At 40.8% G+C, this 22,661-nt stretch overlaps 1 protein-coding gene across 6 annotated transcripts in view; it reads right to left on the reverse strand.

Moving 5' to 3' along the window:
* Vps13d (vacuolar protein sorting 13 homolog D) overlaps nucleotides 1–22,661 on the reverse strand; it is a 246,715-nt gene that overhangs the window by 168,145 nt on the left and 55,909 nt on the right. For all 6 annotated transcript variants that reach the window (XM_090335790.1, XM_090335789.1, XM_090335788.1 and 3 more), the window contains exons 23-30: nucleotides 22,004–22,130; nucleotides 20,123–20,303; nucleotides 17,482–17,664; nucleotides 12,577–12,799; nucleotides 11,396–11,606; nucleotides 8,926–9,097; nucleotides 8,420–8,532; nucleotides 4,420–4,632 (exon numbers count right to left, since the gene is read on the reverse strand). In XM_090335790.1, coding sequence (XP_090191916.1) covers nucleotides 4,420–4,632; nucleotides 8,420–8,532; nucleotides 8,926–9,097; nucleotides 11,396–11,606; nucleotides 12,577–12,799; nucleotides 17,482–17,664; nucleotides 20,123–20,303; nucleotides 22,004–22,130 — 1,423 coding nt within the window. The remainder of the gene's footprint in view (nucleotides 1–4,419; nucleotides 4,633–8,419; nucleotides 8,533–8,925; nucleotides 9,098–11,395; nucleotides 11,607–12,576; nucleotides 12,800–17,481; nucleotides 17,665–20,122; nucleotides 20,304–22,003; nucleotides 22,131–22,661) is intronic.

Raw genomic sequence — 22,661 nt, forward strand, 5'->3', positions numbered from 1 at the left:
GTCAAGATGAGGTAAGGTGGAGGCCAGGGATGCTCCTAACCTATCCCACAAAAACACAGGAGAGTCTCATAACAAGAAATGATTTGACTCACAATGTCAACACAGAGGAAGTACTCCTAATCTAAAATGCACATCTGAAACTGAAAGCATGTGGATTTTAGAATTTATTTATTTGTAGGTCATGGGACTTGTACTCTGGGCCTGGGCACTGTCCCTGAGTTCTTCAGCTCAAAGCTACTGCCCTAACCCTGGACCTGAATGTTGTTCCTGAGCTCTTCAGCTCAAGGCTACCACCCTAACCCTGGAGCCACAGCCCCACTTCCTATTTTTTAGTGGTTAATTGGAGATAAGAGTCTCAAGTTCTTTAGTGCCAGGGCTGGCTTTGAACCTTGATCCTCAGATCTCAGCCTTCTAAGTAGCTAGGATTACAGGCATGAGCCACCTCGCCTGGCTGGATTTTTGGAACAGAGATTCTTTACTGGCAAAATCATGCAAATATGTTACAGAACCTGAAACACAGGTTCTGGCCCCAAGCATTTCAGATAGGAGACTACCAACCTGCAGGGCTGAGACTAAAATTGCTGGTGTAGTATCAGGAGTGCAGGCTTTGAAGTCTGCCACTCACATGTGCTACCCTGGGTAAGTCATCAACCTGTGTACTCACTCACAAATGGGAAATCCTACTATTGTAAGGGAAGAACCACTGACATACAGCAAGTGTCAGATAAATGTGGGCATCTCTTTGTCCCTGTGTCTGTGTCTCTGTCTCTAACTCTGCCTCTTTCTCCCTACCCCTCATGTCTAGCAATACGTTTTAATAAACACCAAGTTTATGCACTATACTAGATAGTTCACCTGGCTGAAAGTGACCTGAGCCTCCATCATTTAGACTAAGAAGGAAAACAAATGGGATGGCATTTGTGTTGGCTCAATTCCTGAGGCACCCTAGTTGTGGAACTGGGGTAGGGGAGGATAGGGGACACAAAACTTGTAATACAGTTCTCATTACTCCAATTTCCATACTTAAATGCAAACCAAAGAAGGACCCTCAGGCCTGGCCTCAAACTATGGCGTCCTCAGGGTTGGGCTTGCAGTTTCCTGAACCCAGTCCCCTGCCGTATTTGGAAAAGGCTGAGTGAGCATTGTTTCTTAGGCTGATTTCTCCAGTCTCTGCTTTGTCTTAATACTGGCTCACCGCCTCTAGTAAAAGGGCAAGATGATGTTTGTCTCTGTACAGACACGGCATCTGTCACAGAAACAAATCCTTTCGTAATGGAGAAAAAATGTTGCTCTCAGTAAAAATTTTCCACCCCATTTTGAACATAGATTGTCAGAGCTCGGCACTAACTGGAAAGTCACAGTGTGTCAGATCCCTTTTCTGGAAAATATTTCAAGCCTTTAAACACTGTGAAGTGATTTATATTTGACATACAAAATCCCAACAGAAGAGTAATTCTTCTTGAGACACGGAAAGCGTTCAGAAGTTCCAATCAAGAGAACAGTTTACGCCTCTCACTAACAATGGTACTTCTGTTAAGAGTCAGGCTAAGACTTATTATTGGGGACTACAAGAAATTATATACCTTTAGAATATGAACAGAATAATATTTCAAGACTGTGCATTAAAATCATGAGGTGGGAGGCAACTAGCCAATAGTTTAGGAAATTAAGATCTGTAATAATAAAGCACATGGAAAAAAGTTGTCTCAGCAGATGGACCAAATATATGCAAGTCTCCTATTCCAACAACTACCTTCCAGCAAGGAGCCACCACTCTATATCCTGTCATATGGCTGCAATCCAACAATTGTCAGGTAGGCCTCAAGCTTTAGAAAAACTAAAGTCAGGCCCAGGTTCGAATTCTACCTACTGGCCTTTCAGGCAGTGTGATCTCACAGCAGGCACACACCACACCCTTCTCTGCTGTGCTCCTCTGCATCAGTAAAGGGGGAAAGTCGGCCTACTTTGCAGATTTGAGAGGACCCAGCAGGAGGCTACCACTAACATTCCTATTACTGAACTTGTTTTTTTTTTTCCTGCCAGTTCTCAGGCTTGATCTCAGGGCCTGGTCACTATCCTTGGGCTTTCTAAAGGCTAGTGCTCTACCACTTGAGCCACAACATCACTTCTGGATTTTTCTGTGTATGTGGTACCAAGGAATCAAACACAAGAGCTTCATGCATGCTAGGCAAGTACTCTACCACTAGGTCACACTCCCAGCCTCTATTACTGAACTTTTAGATAAACATTCCTATAAAAGCTTAAGCGTTTCCTTGACACCTCTTAAAGGCATACAGAGAAATCATGACTTCCCTACCTGCCCCCCCCCAAAAAAACTATAAACTCTGAGGAATTCTGAATAACACATTGACATGTCAGTCACACAAACATATAAACACAGTAATTCAAAGCAACAGGGGGGGGGGTGAGACTGATTTGGAATATATTGTAAACATGTATGGAAAGGTAACAATGAAATCTCTCTCTATATCCCATGTAAGCTAATATAAAAAAATACATATATGTCATAATCATCTTGATTATCTTTTTTTTCTTTTTTGAGAGGCTTTTACTTAGTGGCTTATGACATAAAATACTAAGACAATGGAAATGACATAGAATCAAGAGCTGCTGGGGGAGGCGGCTCATGCCTGTAATTCTGGCTACTCAGGAGGCTGAGATCCGAAGATCAAGGTTCAATGCCAGCCTGGGCACAAAAGGACCTGAGACTCTTATCTCCAGTAAACCTCTAGAAAATGGGAAGTGAGGCTTGGCTCAAGGGTTGGGTGGTAGCCTTGAACTAAAGAGCTCAGGGACAGTGCCCAGGCCCAGTTCAAGCCCCCCCCCCCCACACACACACACACACAATCTGAAGAGCTATTTTTGTTTTGGGTTTATTTGTTTGTTTGTTGTGGGCCTTGAACACACACACACACACACACACACACACACACAATCTGAAGAGCTATTTTTGTTTTGGGTTTATTTGTTTGTTTGTTGTGGGCCTTGAACACACACACACAATCTGAAGAGCTCTTTTTGTTTTGGGTTTATTTGTTTGTTTGTTGTGGGCCTTGAACAGTGGGCCTGGTGCTGTCCCTGATCTCTCCAGCTCAAGATTATCTCCCTACCCCTTGAGCCACAGCCCTACTTCCTGAAGAGCTCCTTTTAGATCTTCATTTCAGGACTTCTTGAGGTCAGACTTGATTCTTTAGTTTGCAGATCTAGCTCACTTAATCATAAAGGCTCATAAAATATAAAATAGCACAAGTAATATCAGTAATAATAATAACAGCAACAAAACAACAACAGTTTCTATGGGTACCAAGCAATAAACCAACCAGACCATTTTATTCTTACCCTTACCCAATGAAGTAGAAACAGTTTTTTTCTTCTTTTGTTTATTAGTTTTGGTTTTGTGTTTTTGTCTTTTGCCAATCCTGGGGCTTGAACTCCTGGGTGATATCCCAGAGGTTTTTGCTCAAAGCTGGTGCTCTACCACTCAAGCCACTCTACATCAGGGTTTTTGTAGTTAAATAGTGATAAAGAATCTCACAGACTTTCCTGTGAAGGCTGGCTTCAAACCAAAATCTTCAGATCTCAGCCTAGTGAGTAGCTGGAATTACAGATGTGAGCTACCAGCACTCAGTCTGTTTGTTAGTTTTTAAGTAAAAGAGAAAATTGAATCTCAAAGAAGCTAAGTAGGAACTGGAGGCATGGCTCAAATGGTGAAACACTCTTCAAGAGAGAAAAGGCTGAGCAAGAGCATGAGGTCCTGAGTTCAAGCCCCAGTACCGGCATTACATGCACATGTACACATGCGCGCACGCGCACGCACACACACGCACGTGCGCGCGCACACGCGCGCGCGCACACACACACACACAATTATATCTCAGTCAAAGACATTAGATAATTTGTGCAAAAATACATAGCTAGAAAGAAGAATATCATGGGTCAGAGCCATGGTCTGTCAAATTCCAAAATATATGCTGTTTCCATAATTAGTGGTGCCTCTCATAATACCACAGAGAAAACATATTGTAATTCAAAAAGGTAAAAATGTTGTATTTGTGGAAAAGTAAGTTAGAAGGACTGAAGAGGTAAGTATTCACATCAAAACCACTACTAATTATAAAGCAAACATTTTTGTTTTGTTTTGTTTCTTAAACCAACCTAATTCTTCCTTCCTCAAGTCATTTTACAAATTAAAGTTTACAAGGAGGTTGGTTTTAAGGATGGGGTTCAATTTGAAACTAAATTTTTTTAAGGCAACAGAGACATCTTTTGGCCACTCAACTAAACTGCAAGAATGAGCCACTATTCCTTTGCTGCTGAAAAAAGCCCACATGGACTTGGCCTGCTGGCCACGAAAGGAAATGTCACCAGAAAGAAAGGTGAAGCATATGGTTCCACTACCTGAAATGAAGCTCAATCTGGATGGACCCCTGGGTGGTGCTGCTGTTCTTGGAAGGCTGAAAGATACAACTGAACACGTTGCTGGTGCCGGGGCTCGTCTTCTGCCCAGCATAGCGGGTATCGAAGGCCATCATGGAATGGGAAACCAAGTTAATAGACTTGGTCTGGTTGGAAAAACTTTCATAGAGCAGTTTACATTTCTTGAAATCAAATCTAAAAAGGAAAAAGCAAACAGAAACATTCAAATAATTCTAGTTTACAAAATTATTTAAGTTTAAGATAACAATAATGGCCAGCTACCAAAGAACAAGCAGTGATTTAAAAAGGAAAAAAATCCAAAAACTACATGTTTGCAGAAAACCTGCCTTATCAGAGAAGCCACTCCCCTCTCCCTTTTTCCTTTATAGAAGCAGACGCAAGAATATTCTACTTGGCTCCCAGTTGAAATTGATAAATAAGTATACCTTAGAACTAGAATCATCTGTACAGTTATTCTTATGGATAATTAAACATAAAACAGACTGAATGGCACTTCATTCAATTCACAGAGCAATGTATGAAATTCTGTGTGTTTGCTGAGGTGTATACATGCTAGAGTCAACAACTCATTCAAGTGGTTTGATATTTGGAGTATGTCTAAATCTGAGCATGCATCTTAAACAGCTCATGAAGAAATAGTTTAAGAAGCAGCAAAAGGTGATTCTTGGAAGAAATTTTGAAATCTTCAATTTGATCTAATATGGACATGTTAATCTTACAGAACCTTTCATATTGCACTAATTTATTAAAGCAACTATGTATTGGATTTTGCAACTTAAAACTAAGAGGCACAATGGACTTCTTTAAAATATTTTACTTGATTATATACATAAACGTTTTTTCAGAATTCACATGTGATCTCTATTGAACTTTTAAATGGTCATGACTTGTGTTCATGTGAACATTTGTGTTTTTTAACCTGTTTATCTACACTTATAGATCTCCTCAGTAATATTTGAGTTGCTTTCTGTTTGCATTTTTTGGTTGTGCATGCAGAATGTGCATTGATGCCTGTGACCTTAGGTTTATTAAAGGCTGGATTTATTCGGGCAGTATTAGAAAATTTATCATGAGTCAAGAGATAGTCTTGAGAATTTTAATAGGGCCAAAACAGAGTGGTGATTAAAACAAAAAAGATTGTAATGATGTGGAGCTTCTACATGAAGTTAGTGAGAAACAAGGTTTATTTCCTCTTAGGAAAATGGGCAGCTCTCTATGGTCTAATATGTATTTTTAATGTTAATCCTGACAGTTCACCAAATAGCTAGTCATGGAGAATGTAGGCAATTAACATCCCTCCAGGAATGGTTCCTACTTGTATATTATTTGGTTTCTTTTACTTACCTGCTTAAATACTTGAATAAACCATTCACCAGTTTTAATCTTATTTTAACCCTTTCAGATAAAATAATCTACATTCTTGACAGTGGCACAGAAGCTTTTCAGCATTACTGTTTTTAGTGTGCTGATAAAAACTGACAACATGGTTTTCTTTACTTAGACAAACTAATGTAATTTTTACCTTATTTATCTGTATGAAATTTCAGCAGTTAATTTGAACATTTATTTATATGATGTTTGTACTTTTAGGTCTTTAATACAGTGTTTCTACCTCTCATTTGTAACTGTATGCATTATTCTTGAAACTAGGTAAAACTCACTGAATCGTTGTCCTTTTTATTATTGCCTCTGTATAAATGTATATTAAGGTAAAATAAAACTGACAGTGTTTCTTGGTTACAGTTGGGTCCATATTCAGTGGCTTATTATGCCAGATACTCCCTTAGTAAGTAAGACTGAAAACTTGGTCATTCATATCTTTTGCCCTGACTTAGGATTTAAGGCTCTCAGTGACTGTCAAACAGGCTCTCACAAGCTTAGACTGTTCAGTAATGATCTCTCCCCTCTTGCATTAATAATATTGTATTTTGTGTAATATTTTAAGAGTTTATAGTGTGATTTTATTCTTGTTATCTCAGCTGTTCCTCCAAGCAGGTAGGTTTATTCTGCCCTCTCCTCTTTTATTTTTTTAAGTGAGACAGGTTCAAAGACAGTATGACTGATCTGAAGTCAGGAACTAGGCAAGTGGTAAAAAGTCACTTTTATAATCCCAGATTCATTCTTCTTCCTCTTGTATAACAAAGGTGTTGTGGTAGGTGGTGCGTGTACAACAATGAAGTCTCAGCAGCAGAGAACAAACTGTAAATTCATGGGTTCTGATTATATATCCATTATCAAGGCTAATGGTTTTAAGAGATTTTTGCCTTGATTATAGCAATAATAAACAAGTGCTTCATGTTTCAAAAAAAAAAAAAAAAAACAATAATGGCCAGGAGTTTGGCCTAGTGATAGAATGCTTGCCTAACATGCATGACCCAGGCTCAATTCCTTAGTACCACATACATAGAAAAAGCTGGAAGTGGTGCTGCAGCTCAAGTGGTAGAGCTCTAGCCTTGAGAAAGCCCAAGGACAGTACTCAGGCCCTGGGTTCAAGCCCAGAACCGACCACCCCCCACATACACACACACACAAAAAGGTAACAATAACAAAATCAACATATGTAAATAATTATTGAAGGAAAATGGCCAGGAGTGTGGTCTAATAGTACAGTGCTTACCTAGCATGAACAAAGCCCTGGGTTCAATTCTTGGGTACTACCCACACAGAAAAAGCCAGAAGTGGTGCTGTAGCTCAAGTGTAGAGCGCTAGCTTTGAAGAAAGTTCAAGGACAGTGCCCAGGTCCTGAGTTCAAGGCCCAGGACTGGCCAAAAAAAAAAAAAAAAAGAGGAGGAGAAAGAGAAAGTAGAGGAAGAGGAGAAGGGGAAAAATGGGAGGAAGGGGAGGAGAGGAAAGAAGAAGAATGAGCAAGGAGAAGGGGAGGGAAAGGGGGGAGGGGAAGGAGAGGGAGGAGGGGCAGGGAGAAGGGGAGAGGGAGACCCAAGTTGGTTTCAAAATAGGTTTTGTGGCACTGTAGCTCACATCTCATTTTTTTTAGCTCCAGAGAGATGAACTTGTTCATAGGAACTGAATAACAATGCCCCTAAATTATCTTATTCTTAATTCACTATCATTCTCATTTCCCATGAGAACTCGAAGAAGGCTGCATACTTGACATAATCTCCAACATATGTCAAGGATCTTTTCTAGTTTGCTTGGATGTTTTTCAAGTATGCCCAGATTTGTGCATATGATTGTTGTACTTGGCTGGGCACAGTGGCTAATACCTACAATCCTAGTTACCTGGACAACAGATCAGGAGGATTACAGTTTCAGGCTAGCTCAGGCAAAAAGTTCTTGAGATCACAGGTCAGCAAAAGTCAGAAGCAGTAGTACATGCTTGTTAGCCAGCTATAGTTCTCTGCTGGTGTGATCATTCTGTAGCTCCAACATGTGCCAGAGTGTTTACTGCCACCTGAGCCCATTCAAGGGCTCTGATTTTGTTATCTGTCATGTTAATGCTCTATCAGCCAGGCATAGCATGTTTATAATCCCAGTAACTCAAGACACTAAAGTGGGGGTGGAGGGTGGGAAGAGTAGGCATGGGGAATTGCTTACAAAGCCTAGGAGTTCAAGGCTACCCTAGGCAATATAGCAAGACTATATATCAAAATAATAGAACAAAATAAAATAATGTCATTCTGAGTGACTAAAGGAGAAAAGCAACCTGACACCCAGGATGAGCACCTAGCTTAAGGAAGAAACACTGTTATCTGGGGCTAATACTACAGCATAACCTAATATATGCTGGCTGTGGATTTAAACCTTTAAGAAAGTCCTCTGGGATGAAACTCAGTGACAGACAGTACAAACAAGACCTTGGGAATCATCCCCAGCACTGCAAAAAAAGAAAAGACAAACCAAGAAGCACTGGCACACCTGATCCATGTGGGCCACCCCTGATGCACCATGTGCTCTTTCCTAATGCAGACAATATGATGACATCACAGAATTAGAGTCATACCTGGCTAGGGACCCAGTGCCTTCTTTTCCTTTTGGATCTTTGAGCTCCAGGCTTACATTTACCATATCAATGAGGAAGCACATGCAAGTGTACACTTCTCCACTCAGAACAGTCTGCAAAAAGAAAATACTCATTAATATAGAGACCATGAGGGGCCGGGAGTTTGGCCTACTGGTTAAAGTGCTTGCCTAGCATGCATGAAGACCCGGGTTCGATTCCTCGGTACCACATACATAGAAAAAAAAAGCCAGAAGTGGTGCTGAGGCTCAAGTGGTAGAGCTCTAACCTTGAGAAAGTCCAAGGACAGTGCTCAGGCCCTGAGACTGGCAAAAAAAAAATATATAGAGAGAGAGACCATGATACCACCTAAAAATGGACTATAGATCAAGAAGTATAGTTCATTTCTGTGCTGCCTAGAAAAGGACTCCAGGTGAATATGAGGAATTACACAAAGGTTAATAATCAGCTGAGCCCATAGGAGCCACAGAACATGAGGCCTCACTCACATGAATTCTTGGATCTTGTAAATCATAAGGTCGCATAAACTCCTCTATGGGCTCTCCAAGGTTGTTCTCCAATAAGCCTCGGATCAGCTTGTATTTGTACAGATCCAGGGAACAGTGAACTGAGGAAAGATTGCCATGGATAGATATGTCTGGAACAGCATGACTTATTTCTCTAAGAAAAAGAAAAAAGTTCACTTCACTAACTTAACTCATAACTACTTTAGCTCACACCTAAACATAAGAGCTAAAATGTACCACTTAATTTATTAACCAGTTAATTTCTAATTTTCAATGTAAAAAAAAGTCATATATCTACAAATAAAGCAAGTAGGTATGATTGGGTATCATGCTTCAACTACAAAAAGACTCCCCAAATCAAATATATACTAAATGAGTTGGGGGGCATATCTTAATGGAAGAGGACATACCTCGCATGTGTTCAATCCCTGGCACTACATGTATATACACATACAAATATGTAACATGAGCTAACCAACTAGCCTATTTCATAAGGGAAATCTCATGGGATTCAGGAATAACTTGAATATTACATTTTGAAAAACAGTAAGGAAAAATGCCAAACTCCTAACTCTTCAGACTCAGTAACTAAAAAAGAAACAAGTAGTTCCTATTATGTGCAGATAAGATATTAACTAGGAAGAAATCTAAACAGATTATTCATCCTAGCTGGGATGAATAAAAGTAGACTTGAATATACCCAGGACTGAAGTAAATGTATACCTCATGCCAACCCCAAAGACCTTGCTCTGCCCTTTGTGAAGTGGCATCATGGATTTAAGGGGAAAGAGAAGTCTTATTTTGGGAAGATGATGAGGCACAGTGGTAAGAGTGCTTGCCTAGCATGTGTGAGGCCTTTGGTGTGATTCCCAGTACCACAAAAAAAAATAAACAAATACATAAATAAAAAGTACATACAGTGAAGTTTTAAAAGACTGATGATGTAAACAATAAGGGAAACTGGAAAGCATTATCAAGAGCCTTGCCAGCTCCTGCTCTGAGGGAGCAAGCTGGGTGCTCAGCACCACCTTCCAACAAGGCTAACAGCACATCTGTCTGCTCATACACACTGATGGAAAAGGCAAAGAGTTTACATAAGCAGAGAGACAAGGCTTTTTTTTTTTTTTTTTAAAGTACTGCTTGGAAAGAAAACAAAGTGCTCAATTTCCAAATAATGAAGTTCTGCATTAGCTGAATAAACCAGGAAAATCAAATATAGCTCATGCCAACCATAACTGAATGCCAGCCAGGGAGCACTTGAATAACAAATTCAAGTGAAATGCAAACATCCCAGTGAGGGTGGCTATACTGCAGCATTAATCCAGAGAGAAGCTAAAAATGTGGCATGAAGTGACTTCTCCAAACAGGAACTGGGAAAGGAGTGGCCAAAGAGAGCAAGTGACAAGACTGTTTCTCAAAATGGCACCAATACAAAGCTCCTTCTTTGCTATGTAGCCACACCTCACTTTCCCTTTTAAGTTGGGATACAAAATATGGCTGCCTTTTCCTAAACCCATGCCCTACACTGTGTAGACAGCAGTCCTCCTTCCTGGGCATTGCCCGGGAGGAAGGCTCCCAGAGGCCCTGAGCACTGACCCTGAGAGCCAGATTCTCCGCTCTCAGGTAGGATCTAGGAATGCTCGCTTTCAACAAATTTCCCAGGCAAATATGGAACTAATGAGAAGGAAGGAATGTTCTTAGCTACAGGAAGAAGAATCTGTGTTTTGAGGCCAACTAGGAGGGTAAATTGGAGCCAGTCCTTAGTCCATGGTGAATCATTAATAGCAAGTCCAAAATCAACTATATTTGGAACACAAAATGAAAATGCTCACCTCCTCTGGAATACTTTACCTACCCCCTTTATCTCCCTATTACCACCCAAATCCATGTCCCCTTTTCTCTATTCCAAGGCATTTGTATACTCTTGTACAAAGTTTCTATCACTGAACCAAACCCAAATAGAGCCATCCATGTACCTTCCTCATCATCTATGTACATCTCTCTACAAAACATAAATCCCACGAGGGCAGTTTTCTCTTCCTCAAGGCAGTCCTTATACCCACACATGGTTCCACTTAATACTTGCAGAGGCAAGGAAATGAGGGAATATTTATGCTCTTCCTGACTAGTCTTAACAGCACTGATTCCTAAGTAATTAAGTCTACTTGTAGTAGCCAGGCACTGGTGGCTCATGCCTGTAATTCTAGTTACTCAGGAGGCTGAGATGTGAGGATCATGGTTCAAAATCAGCCCAGGCACAAAAGTCTGTGAGACTCTTTATCTATAATAAACCACCAGAAAACTGGAAGTGGCACTATGGCTCAAGTAGTGAGCGCTAGCCTTGAGCTGAAGAGCTCAAGGACAGCACCCAGGCCTAGAGTTCAAGCCCCATGACCGACATTAAAAAAAAAAGTATACTTGTAATAAACACTTATTCAGATCAAATACTCACTTGTCCAAATTTCTTTCTACCTGCAACTTCAGTCTACAGGGCTCAGTTAAGAGGCTTCCTCCTGTCTGTCGCACAAAATAGGAGGGAAAGACCAGATCTCCACTACTTTCCTCTGAGGCTTTCGAGTATTCACGTGGACATCTCTCTGCAGCAAAGATGTCCATGTCCTGTAGATCTACAACAATGCAGTCCAGCAGGCAGACATGGTCTTCTATGAACACCCAGAGAAAGAGACAAAAAAAAATTGAATCTAAAAGGAATGGGTCTGAATGAAATTAAAGAGTAAAGTTGGTTCTATCTTTGAAAAAGATTTAAAACATCCTGCTTTCCTCTGTCCTTCACTATTCTAGAAGTATAGAAGTCCATAAAATGACCTCCCCAAGCTAAGTTCTGTTTGTTCAGCATGTCCTACTGTAGCAGACTACAGGTGTTATATGCTATCAGTAGCTCATGGCTGGCCCGAGACACAGAGATAGAGTAAGATGAAAACTGGATTTGTGTGTAGCTCCTCTCTAGAGACAGTACTACCCAAAGATTACAAATTGTCCCCATAGCATAATGGTTTTTTGTTGCTGTTGCTGTTTTGCCAATCTGGGGGCTTGGGCACTGTTCCTCTCTGGGTTCAAGGATAGTACTCTGCCACTTGAGACAGAGTACCACCTCAGCTTCTTCTGAGTAGTTTATTGGAGTTTTCTGGCTTCAAACCATAATGCTCAGATCTCGGCCTCCTGAGTAGCTAGAATTACAGGCGTGAGCCACTGGCACCCAACATAATTTTCACTTTTTTTCAAATGCTACAATTAGCTGATTCCACTCCACGGAGCAAATCTACCTCCTTAACTCTCACTGTGATACTGTGGCTCAAATGGAAGTATGCTAAAGAGCTCATGGACAGAGCCCAGGCCCAGAGTTTAAGCCCAACAACCACCAAAAAAAAAAAAAAAAAAGAAAGGAAGCAAGCACATGGGGAGAACGGGAGGGTGGTGAGAGAGAAGAGGGGAGGGGGAAGGAGAAAAGAAGAGAGGAAGGGAAGAAGGGTAGGAGGGAGGCAGGCAGGCAGGCAGGCTGGAAGGCAAGCAAGCCATCTCACTGCTGGCCCCTGTCCACAGAGTGAATCCCCCTCAGCCTTCTGGAAAGATCTCATGAGTATCCTGCTTCATTATGCATTTCTCCTCTTTTACCTGGACTACTGGAACTGTGGCCAGCAAATGGTGTGGCTGGCTGTGCTCGCTGCTTAGTGAAGCCACTGAGTACACACTCACTCTTCAGGCTGCCCATACCCATTCCAGCAGAAGTCGTCATAAACAGCCCTGGTGACTGGGGTGCCTTGGGGTCCTCTGTGCTTGTAGTTTTTCTCATATTGTGTTTGGGTGTACCAACTGGGGAAGCTGAAGGCACAGATTCCTGGAAGGGACAAAATAAAACCAGAATGGAAGAATGGGATGACAATATCTTTACCTTTATTTTTTTCAATGTCTGAGACCGGAGCTCAAACTGTACCTGACACTTTGGTTCACTGGTTAGCCCTTTACTAACTAAGCCACGCCTCCAACCCAAGTGACAATATCTTTACTGTCACAGAAGTCCTGTCCCAGTCCCTAGATCTTTCCTGCCTTCAGAGTCCAGCTCCTATAAACAAGAGAACAGTAAGGCCATAGAACTGCCTACTACAAGATCTTGTGAAGATGCCACAGGGAAACCAGGACCTGATGAAAACTACTGTGGTACTGCAGGAACATAATAGCTTAAGAGCAAATCTGATTGCTTCAGGTCATTTCATTTAGGTAGCAATCAACAAAAGCACATTTCTCAGCCATGTAATATATTGGTGGCTTAAGAGGGCACACTATTGTTACAAGAAAATGTATTTGGTAGGGCTGGGAGTTTGGTGTAACGGTAGAGTGCTTGCCCAGCACACACAAAGACCTGGGTTCGATTCCTCAGTACCACATACCTAGAAAAAGCCAGAAATGGCGCTAGCCTTGGAAAGCCCAAGGATAGTGCTCAGACCCTGAGTTCAAGACCCAGGACTGGCGAAAGAAAAAGAAAATGTACCTGGTAGAATTTAGTCATGGTAATTAATGTGTTTATTAATTAATTGACTCTACAGAAATCCTACAGGGTTTATATTTTTCATCTCTACGGAAATGAAACAAAATGGAAAACAAGCAGATCGGCCTTTCTATTCTGTTCTGTTCAAGGGCATGAAAAATAACAAGGGCTAATGCAGAATAAAACAGATTGTGGGGGCTGGGAGTTTGGCCTAGTGGTAGAGTGCTTGCCTAGCATGCACAGAGACCTATGTTCAATTCCTAGGTATCATATACATAGTAAAAAGCCAGAAGTGGTGCTGAAGCTCAAGTGGTAGTGCTCTAGCCTTGAGAAAGTCCAAGGACAGTGCTCAGGCCCTGAGCTCAAGCCCAAGACTAGCAAAAAAAAAAAAAAAAAATAGATTGTGCATTTCCAAATTTCCAATGAAAAGATTAGACTCTTACATAGTGCTTTCAGATAATTACTAACACAGAAAACACTGTTTCACCAGAATGAACCAAAATTGGTTGTTAATTCTCCCCAGTGTCCTTACCCATCTTTGCTATATCTCTATATGGCCTCTACATCCTGACAGTACCCAGACAGCATCCAGATGGTCCCAGGTAGCCATGTGACATTGGGAGGCCTAAGAACATGGGTTCTCCTGGCAGCATTGCCCCAGAGCTTTCCTGCGTTCAGCATTGAAGAAGCACTTATCTTGATTAGTAAAAGAAACCATTTCTTATTTCTTGAAATTTTTATTTTCTAAAAGGCAGATTACTAGATAAATGCTATCCTTTAAGCATTTCAATATTAAAATCTTCCTTCTTTGCTCAGTTTAAACTCCTGAGTGTTGGCCTGTAGTTTATCTCTATATCCTCTCTACAAGTAATTTAAATAAATCAATGGCTTGGGTTTGATGACGTGAAGCTTTTCAAAGACTCAGTAGTTATGGTTTAAGTGCAAGCTATGATTGAGAAAAACGAAAGGCAAGAATACAGAAAAAATTCAAACCTGAACTTATCAAGACATGGGTTTATATAAAACTGCCACAAACAGGAATCCTGGAACTTGAGGACAAATAAGCTCTGTTCGAGGTTTGAAATCAAGAGAATTCTGTAGCTAATGGAACATACTAGAACACACTGGACACACTTCGCTACTAGGCAAGTACAATAAAACCCAAAAGATGAAAGTAGAGAAGAAGGCCATTTCTCACTGTGTGGAGACCCTGATCATTGGGTGACTACAGGTGGGAAGGTAAACCTCACAAGTATGTTTATCAGATTGCAAATAAATGCTTGAACAAACACCACACTCCAAATAGCCCTTATGGAATTCTATAGAACCACCACTGCTATGTAACAAGGCAGTTTTCCAAGGATTTAAGGAAATAAAATAAGATCACTAAAAAGCAATGCCCAAGGCTAAAAACATTCTTCTTCACAGATCTTTAAAAAAAAAGCTTCTCAGCCAGGAGCAGGTGACTTACACCTATAATGCTAGCTACTAAGGAAGCTGAGATCTGAGGATTGCAGTTCGAAGTCCCCTGGGCAGTCTATAAGACTCTTATTTCCAATAAACTACTCAGAAGTTAGAAGTGGCACTATGGCTCAAGTGGTAGAGAACTAACCTTGAGCACAAAATGGCTCAGGGAGAGTGCCCAAGCCCCAAGTTCAAGTCCCAGGACAGGGGACAGGAGGTGGGGTGGGTGAAGAAGAGCTTCTCAGCTAGAAACCAATGGCTCACACTTGTAATCTTAGCTACCGAGGAAGCTGAGTTCTGAAGATCTTGGGCAGCAAAGTTCATGAGACCTTTATCTTCCATTAACTACCAAAAAATTAAAAAAAAAAAAAAAAAAAAAAAGCGGAGCTGTGGCTCAAGTACTAGAGAGGGACAGGGCCCAGGCCCAGAGTGCAAGCCCCAGAAACAGCACCAAAAGAGAGAGAGAGAGAGAGAGAGAGAGAGAGAGAGAGAGAGAGAGAGAGAGAGAGGGAGAGAGGGAGGGAGGGAGGGAGGGAGGGAGGGAGGGAGGGAGGGAGGGAGAGGGAGAGAGGGAGAGAGAGGGCGGGGGGGGGGGAGGGAGGGAGCTTCTCTACATAGTAGGGCATGCGCAAAAACAAAAACATAGGTAATACAGCAGGCTCTCCAAAGTACGGACATCCTTTAACAAGTTGTTCAATTTCCTTTGTAAGCACACATGACTATGAACTGACTGCTCATAAAATCCCATAAGGTTTTTTAGAAGAATCAGGATATAAAACCCACATTATACCTTGAAAGGAAAGCAATTCTTGTACACACTGTCACTTAAAATCAAATCCTCAAAAGTAAACAGAAAGAAAATTTTTCATTCAAATTATACAAAGTATGTGTTATTAAATGGCATAACTACAGAAACCCTTAAGCAAAAATCTTGGAATATTTTGATAATTCTTTCTAGGCTAATTGCAGAGTATGCCCATATATAGATAGATATGATATAGAAAGTCATTCTATTACCTTTTTCGGAAGGGGAGAGAAACAGAAAGAAGACTGCTGAGCTTTCTCTGGCTATAGGTGATCCCTTCAAAAACATCTGGCCTGTAAACTGACTCCAGTATGGTCTATAAAGGGGTGGATTTCCATGAGGGTGACCCCTCCGAATAATTTACTGACAGTTTAACAAAAACAATATTAGAAGCTGATATCTGGTCTATGGACAGTGATTATTACAGGAAGGGGACAGACAAGTAGCCAGGGAGGAGGGTAGACAGATGTAGTCATACTATTCCTTCTGTGTATGTGAAAATGGAACCAGGGAAGGTGAGGGACATGCTAGTGTTGAGATAGATAGGAAAATGATGGCAGGGTGATAGATCGAGATACACTGTACACAGAAAGTGACATGTTGAAGTAAAACCCCTTTGTACAACTATTTAAAGATAATTTTCTTAAAGAATAAAAAAGCTGAGTGCTGGTGGCTGATGCCTATAATCCTAGGTACTCAGGAGGCTGAGAACTAAGGATCGCAGTTCCATGCCAGCCTAGGCAGGAAAGTCCTCAAAACTCATCTCCAATTAACCACCAAAAATCTGGAAGTGGAGCTATGGCTCAAAGTGGTAAAGTGCTAGCCTTGAGTAAAAAGGCTAGGGACAGTGTCCAGGTCCTGAGTTCAAGCCAAATACCAACCAAAAAACAATTTTTAAAAATTGGCCTGTCCTCAAAATAAACATTTCATCACAAACAAATAAATTCAACGTCTAAGTATATGATTAGAAAGCTGAAACTTTCAGTCATAGTGCTTAAGACTCCCAAGAAAGAAGAGAGGCTAAAATTAAGTTCAATCACCAATAGCCAATGACTTAATAGGTAATGTCTATATAATGGATCTTCCATTATAAACCCTAAATGATGAGTTTAGAAAAATATTGGGGGTTGGGGCTGGGAGTTTGGCCTAGTGGTAGAGTACTTGCCTAGCATGTACGAAGACCCAGGTTCGATTCCTTGGTACCACATACTTAGAAAAAGCCAGAAGTGGTGCTGAGGCTCAAGTGGTAGAGCTCTAGCCTTGAGAAAGATCCAAGGACAGTGCTCAAGCCCTGAGCTTAAGCCCAAGACTAGCAAAAAAAAAGAAAAAGAAAAAGAAAAATATTGGGGTGGTAAGATGCATCCCAATAGGTTATAAGAAAAAAAAGTATCAGGTAATTTACACCTGCAAAAATGTTATGTATGACTATATTGTTAAGATAAATGCCTTTGGGTAAACCTTGAGCCAAAGGTTTTCCTCTGAAAAGTCATATAATGTAAAGAGCTGACAGTACTAAAGGAAAGATTTTCAATACAGAACATTCTATAGAAAGTGGGGGGTCAGTTCCATTGTCTGTTTGCTAAAATGAGTATCCGCATGCATCTACTTCCACTTAAAAGGTTCAAGCAATAAAATATCCAAAGCAAAACTCAAGCCATAAACCCCACAAAATGAACAGCAGGTGTGAGTCCTCTCTGAACAGCAAGTTAAATTTCCAACCGGTGCCCAGAGACAGAACTGAAAAGGGCAAAAGGTGTATGCTCACCTTGTCTTGCAGGGAAAAGGTCCCAGCAGATCCAGCAAAGAGAAATTTGTTCTTTACTTTCAGCTTCCCCAAATTCGCTACAATCAGATTATTTGATCTGGAACTCTCTGGGATGAGGAGGACAGGAGCACCAGCCTCAATATCCAGGAGAACCCGTGAACAGCGCTGAGCCTGGTCTCTCACCTAAGAATGAAGAACAACTCAGAAACTCATTCATGATTTGACTTTATAATTAAATAACGACAGCTTCACCAAATTTTCATGAATTTTACAACCAAAACTACACAAAATTTACTCTATGACCACTTTAGTATAAATGAAAAATCAGTAACAAAAGGATCATGAACATATTTCTAAAAAATCTGTGTCACAAGCTGATAAATGTTAAAAATCCATGAAGCAATTTTAAAATAATGTCTTAAAAAGATGTACAGAGCCGGGCAAAGTGGTTCACACCTGTAATCCTAGCTAATCAGGAAGCTGAGATCTGAAGGTCAAGGTTCAAAGCCAGCCCAGGCACAAAAGGAGCTGAGAATCTTATCTCCTATTAACTTTTAGAAAAGGGGAAGTGGGGCTTGGCTCAAGGGTAGGACCATAGCCTAGAGCTGAAGAGCTCAGAAACAATGCCCAGGCCCCAAGGTAGGGCAGTAGCCTTGGGCTGAAGAGCTCAGGGACAGCGCCCAGGCCCAGAGTTCAAGCCCCAAGACTTCCCCCCCTTTCTCCCCCCCCACCAAAAAAATATTTTTAAATATTTTAAATATTTTTAAATATTTGTAACTAAAACTTGGATAATAACCAATAAACTGATTTTGTGATTATAAGCTATTTTTATAAAAGAAAAAAGGATGCTACTGAAACAAAAAAGCCATGCATGGTAACATATGCTGTAACTCCAGCTACACAGATGTTTTAGACAGGAAACCATAGTACCAAGCCAGCCCAAGGCTGTTTAAAAATAATTTAAAGCAAAACAAGTTGGAGGTATAACTCAAGTGGCAGAATGCCTGCCTAGTAAGTATAAGAACCTACTATCAGAGGGTAGAGCACATGAAAGAAGGTCTTCAGCTCTTTCAGTAACTATATAAATAGGCAGAATTAAAGGTTCTTAGAGGACTGGCTTTTCCTCCAAGTCCACATTGTTCACAGTAGGACTATAGTCATTGACCCTCTACTAGATTCATGCAATTGACACAGCAAAACAAAAACATAAAAGACTCAATTGTCAATTCTGCTTACCTCAGGAAGGTATATATGGCTAATTACTCAATAATAACAAATATCCCACTTTCTAATCCACAAAGTCCTCACAAGATTGATTGATTAAAACCACATATGTAAAAATAATTATTTAAGTATATATAAAATTCTAACATGGTATTTAGCAGAGCTAATTTTTAAAGTTTCAAAATTATCTATAGCTTTGATACACAATATCAATGTAGGGATAACTCTAAACAGAAGTCTAAAGGGGAAGAAACAAAATGTCTACATAAGGATGCTCCTAGGGTAGGGACAGTAGCCTCAGCACTTGGGAGGCTAATGAACCAGGATCCCAAGTTTGAGAACAGGCTGGGCCACACAGTGAGAGCCTATAACAAAAAAAGATAATCATTGCTGAGTGTGGTGACTCACACCTATAATCCTAGCTACTCAGGAGGCTAAGATCTGAGGATCGTGACTCAAAGCCAATTCAGGCAAGAAAGTCCATGAGACTCTTATTGCCAATAAACAACTCAGAAAAAGTTGCAAGTGACACTGTGACTCAGTGCTACCTTTGAGCCAAAGCAGAGGGACAGCACCCAGGCACAGAATTTAAGCGCTAAGACTGGGGATGGGGGAAACATAATCATTGAAAATACTCCTCATAAGAATGGGGAAAAAAATGAAATCAACTTAAACATCAAAAATTGAAGCCAAGTCTGATTGCTCAACTTTGTGTTCCTAGCTACTTAGAAAATAAAGATATGAAAATCACAGAGGCCAAACCTAGGCTAAAAGAAGTTCAAGAGACTCCATTTCAATCAATGGCCAGTCTAGTGGTGCACAAGTGTTACTCTAGCTATGGGATAAATATAGGCATGAGAATCCCTGCGTAGGCCAGCTTAGACATACAGTGAGACCTTGCCTTGAAAATGAGCAACATAAAAGAGGCTGGAGGTATAGGACAATCAGAAGACTGCTTCCCAGCAAGCATAGAGCCTGAGTCCAATCCATAGTACAGCCAAAAATAATTAACTAGTGAAATTTAAGGTTAGGCCCAGTGATGAGCCTATAGTCCCAATATTCAAAATGAATGAGCATTCAAGGATGCCATGGAAGATTTTAATCTATTTGGGAATACATCCTAACAGTCTAAGAGAAGTGCCAATCTGACGTTCAAAAAGGACTCAGAACTGTTATTCCAGTTTCCTTCATCATTTTCACAGAAAGTTAGACTTCAAATGTAATTAAAATAGGATACAATAACAAGAAGTAACACCTTCCCAGTACAATATGATTTTAGTATGTCACCTATTAGCAAACACATTGGTAGTTATAAATTACCTTCACATTTATAAGTAAGATTTTCCAGATTTGCCTCTGGTGGCTTAAAATTCCTATTGAAGTTGGAAAAGCAACCTAAAGCCCTGACACTACCCACCGTCTGGCCCTCAATTGCAGCTCGCTGGCGCCCCAAGACATCCTGCAGCTGAGTGAAGTGCTGAATAAAGGCCACCACCTCAGCCTGGAAGCGCTGGGTGTGCACATACTGCACTGAGGCCATTTGCAGGCTCACACGAATGTCATGTTCTCTCCGAAGCAGAGGGTCAGCTTGTCCATACCTAGGAATCAAGACAGAAATGAGACTCAGCATCAAGGCACAAGTTAATACTGAAGAAAAACTGGGTCGAATGAGAGGCTTCTCTAGAAAATAGCTCTGACTGATAAAATGGAAAACTCTAAAGCTTCTGCAAAGCACCAAGAACAGTAATGTAAAAGCCTCCTTGGTGTCCAGTACACAGGGCTACAACAGGCAGATCTGGGTCTTGACTCCTGAATGCACTCAGAGGTCCTCAGATCTTAGTCTCCTGAGTAGCTAGGATTACAAGTGTAAGCCACCAGCACCCAACAAGTGATCAATCTTAATTCTAAAATTCTATTTCATTTTTTACCCTTCAGCACCAGGGATTTAACTCGGGACCTCCAGCAAGTGCTCTATCACCAAAATTATCATTAGAAGGCTAGGAATGTGGCTTAGTGGTAGAGTACTTGCCTACCATGCATGATTCCTCAGTGCCACATAAACAGAAAAAAAACAGAAGTGGCACTGTGGCTCAAGTAGTAGAGTACTAGCCTTGAACAAAAGAAGCTCAGGGACAGTGCCCAGATGCTGAGTTCAAGCACCAGGACTAGCAAAAAAAGAAAAAAAGAAAAAAGAAAAAAAAAACATGAAAAAAAGAAAAAACAAAAGCAGCAATAGAGGCTTAAAATGGATGTATGATAATACTAAATGACTGCAAGGTATGGGGGGTTTGGGGAGTTTCTCTGTGTGTATGTGTGTGTGTGTGTGTGTGTGTATACACACACATATGCGCATATACACAAATACATGCACTTTGAACGCAGGATTTCACCTATGATAGGCAAGTGCTCTACCACTGAGCCTGTATTTCCAGCCTACAGACATGGGCTGAATCAGTTTTTGTCAGCCATGACTGAACACGAGCACATGAAGAGTGGAAGTCAGGAAGACTGCTGAACACTGTCTTAAACCAGTCTAGTCAGAATATTCAAAAGGGCCACAACACCATCATCTGAAACTGTCTTCTGAGAAAAATATTATTTAATAAGGAGACAGGCCTAAAGGTACCCTTTAAATTCTTTTTCTCTAAAAGAGAAGAAGGCCGGGAGTATGGCCTAGTGGTAGAGTGCTTGCTTAGCAAGTACGAAGCCCTGGGTTCAATTCCTTGGTACCCACACACACAGAAAAAGCCAGAAGTAGTGCTATGACTCAAATGGTAGGACACTAGCCTGGAGAAAGCCCCAGGCCTTGAGTTCAAGCCCCATGAATGGCAAAAAAAAAAAAGTGGGGGAGGATTCAATATAAATAGTACTTATAAATATGAAAACCTATACTCTAGTTTGCTTCTCACCACCAACAGTGTTCTCAGACTGGAATCACTCCAAAACTTAGAGCTACTGGAAATTTCATCCCCTCATTGTTTATAAAGGGAAACCAAAATACAGATGTTAAGTGAGCCATCTCAGGTCACAGAGCAAGTCCATGAACACTAGCATGACAGCCCAGAGCATGTAACAATCAGAAATTTTTCTCCAGAGTTTATGATGTCAAGTCATCCATTACAATACTGATCCCCATTAATGAATTTAATATAAACAGGACTCCTCACAACCTGATCTAATTTTATCAAAATACATAATTTTCTTAAATTTGTCTTATTGTTTAACTAATGGAAGTTTTAAACAGAATCCATTAGAACAAACTATCGAGAGAAAAGATGGTTTTGTTTTTTTTTTTTACTTAAAAATCTGGAAGATGAGTGCTTCTTCTCCACTGGTGGTGAACCGTTCTCTGTAGAACTCTCCATGGGAAGTTAGGTCACTCAGAGACAGACTCCCGATGCTGCCCTGCAAGGCTAGGTCTCCCTCTAGTGGTGGGAAAATTACATGTTAACACAACACACACCTTTAATACCACGGATTAAAAACAGCCAGGCGCAGTGGCTCATGCCTATAATCCCATCTACTTAGTAGGCTGAGATGTGAGGTTCATGGTTCAAAGCCAGCCTGGGCACTAAAGTCTACGGGTCTCTTATCTCCAATTAACCACTAGAAAACAGGAAGTGGGGCTGTAGCTCAGGGGGTAGGGTGGTAGCCTTGAACTGAAGAGCTCAGGAACAGGGCCCAATCCCCCCACAAAAAAAAAAAAAAAAAAAAACTGATGTACATATAACTTTCACTTTTTTCATTTTTTTCTTGGAAAGTACTAGGATTTTAATTCAGGGGCTTGCGTTTTGACTCAGATTTTTCCCCTCATAGTTTGTTAGTGCTTTGCCATTAAGTCATACCTTTAGACCAGCATTTTACTGGTTGACTGAAGATAAAAATGTCCAGGACTTTTCTACCTGATCTGGCTTTGAACCACAATCTCAGATCCCAGGCTTCTGAATGGCTAGGAT

Source organism: Megascapheus bottae, chromosome 6, assembly GCF_031878675.1.
Source record: "Megascapheus bottae isolate mThoBot1 chromosome 6, mThoBot2.hap1, whole genome shotgun sequence".
Taxonomy (NCBI): Eukaryota; Metazoa; Chordata; class Mammalia; order Rodentia; family Geomyidae; genus Megascapheus; species Megascapheus bottae.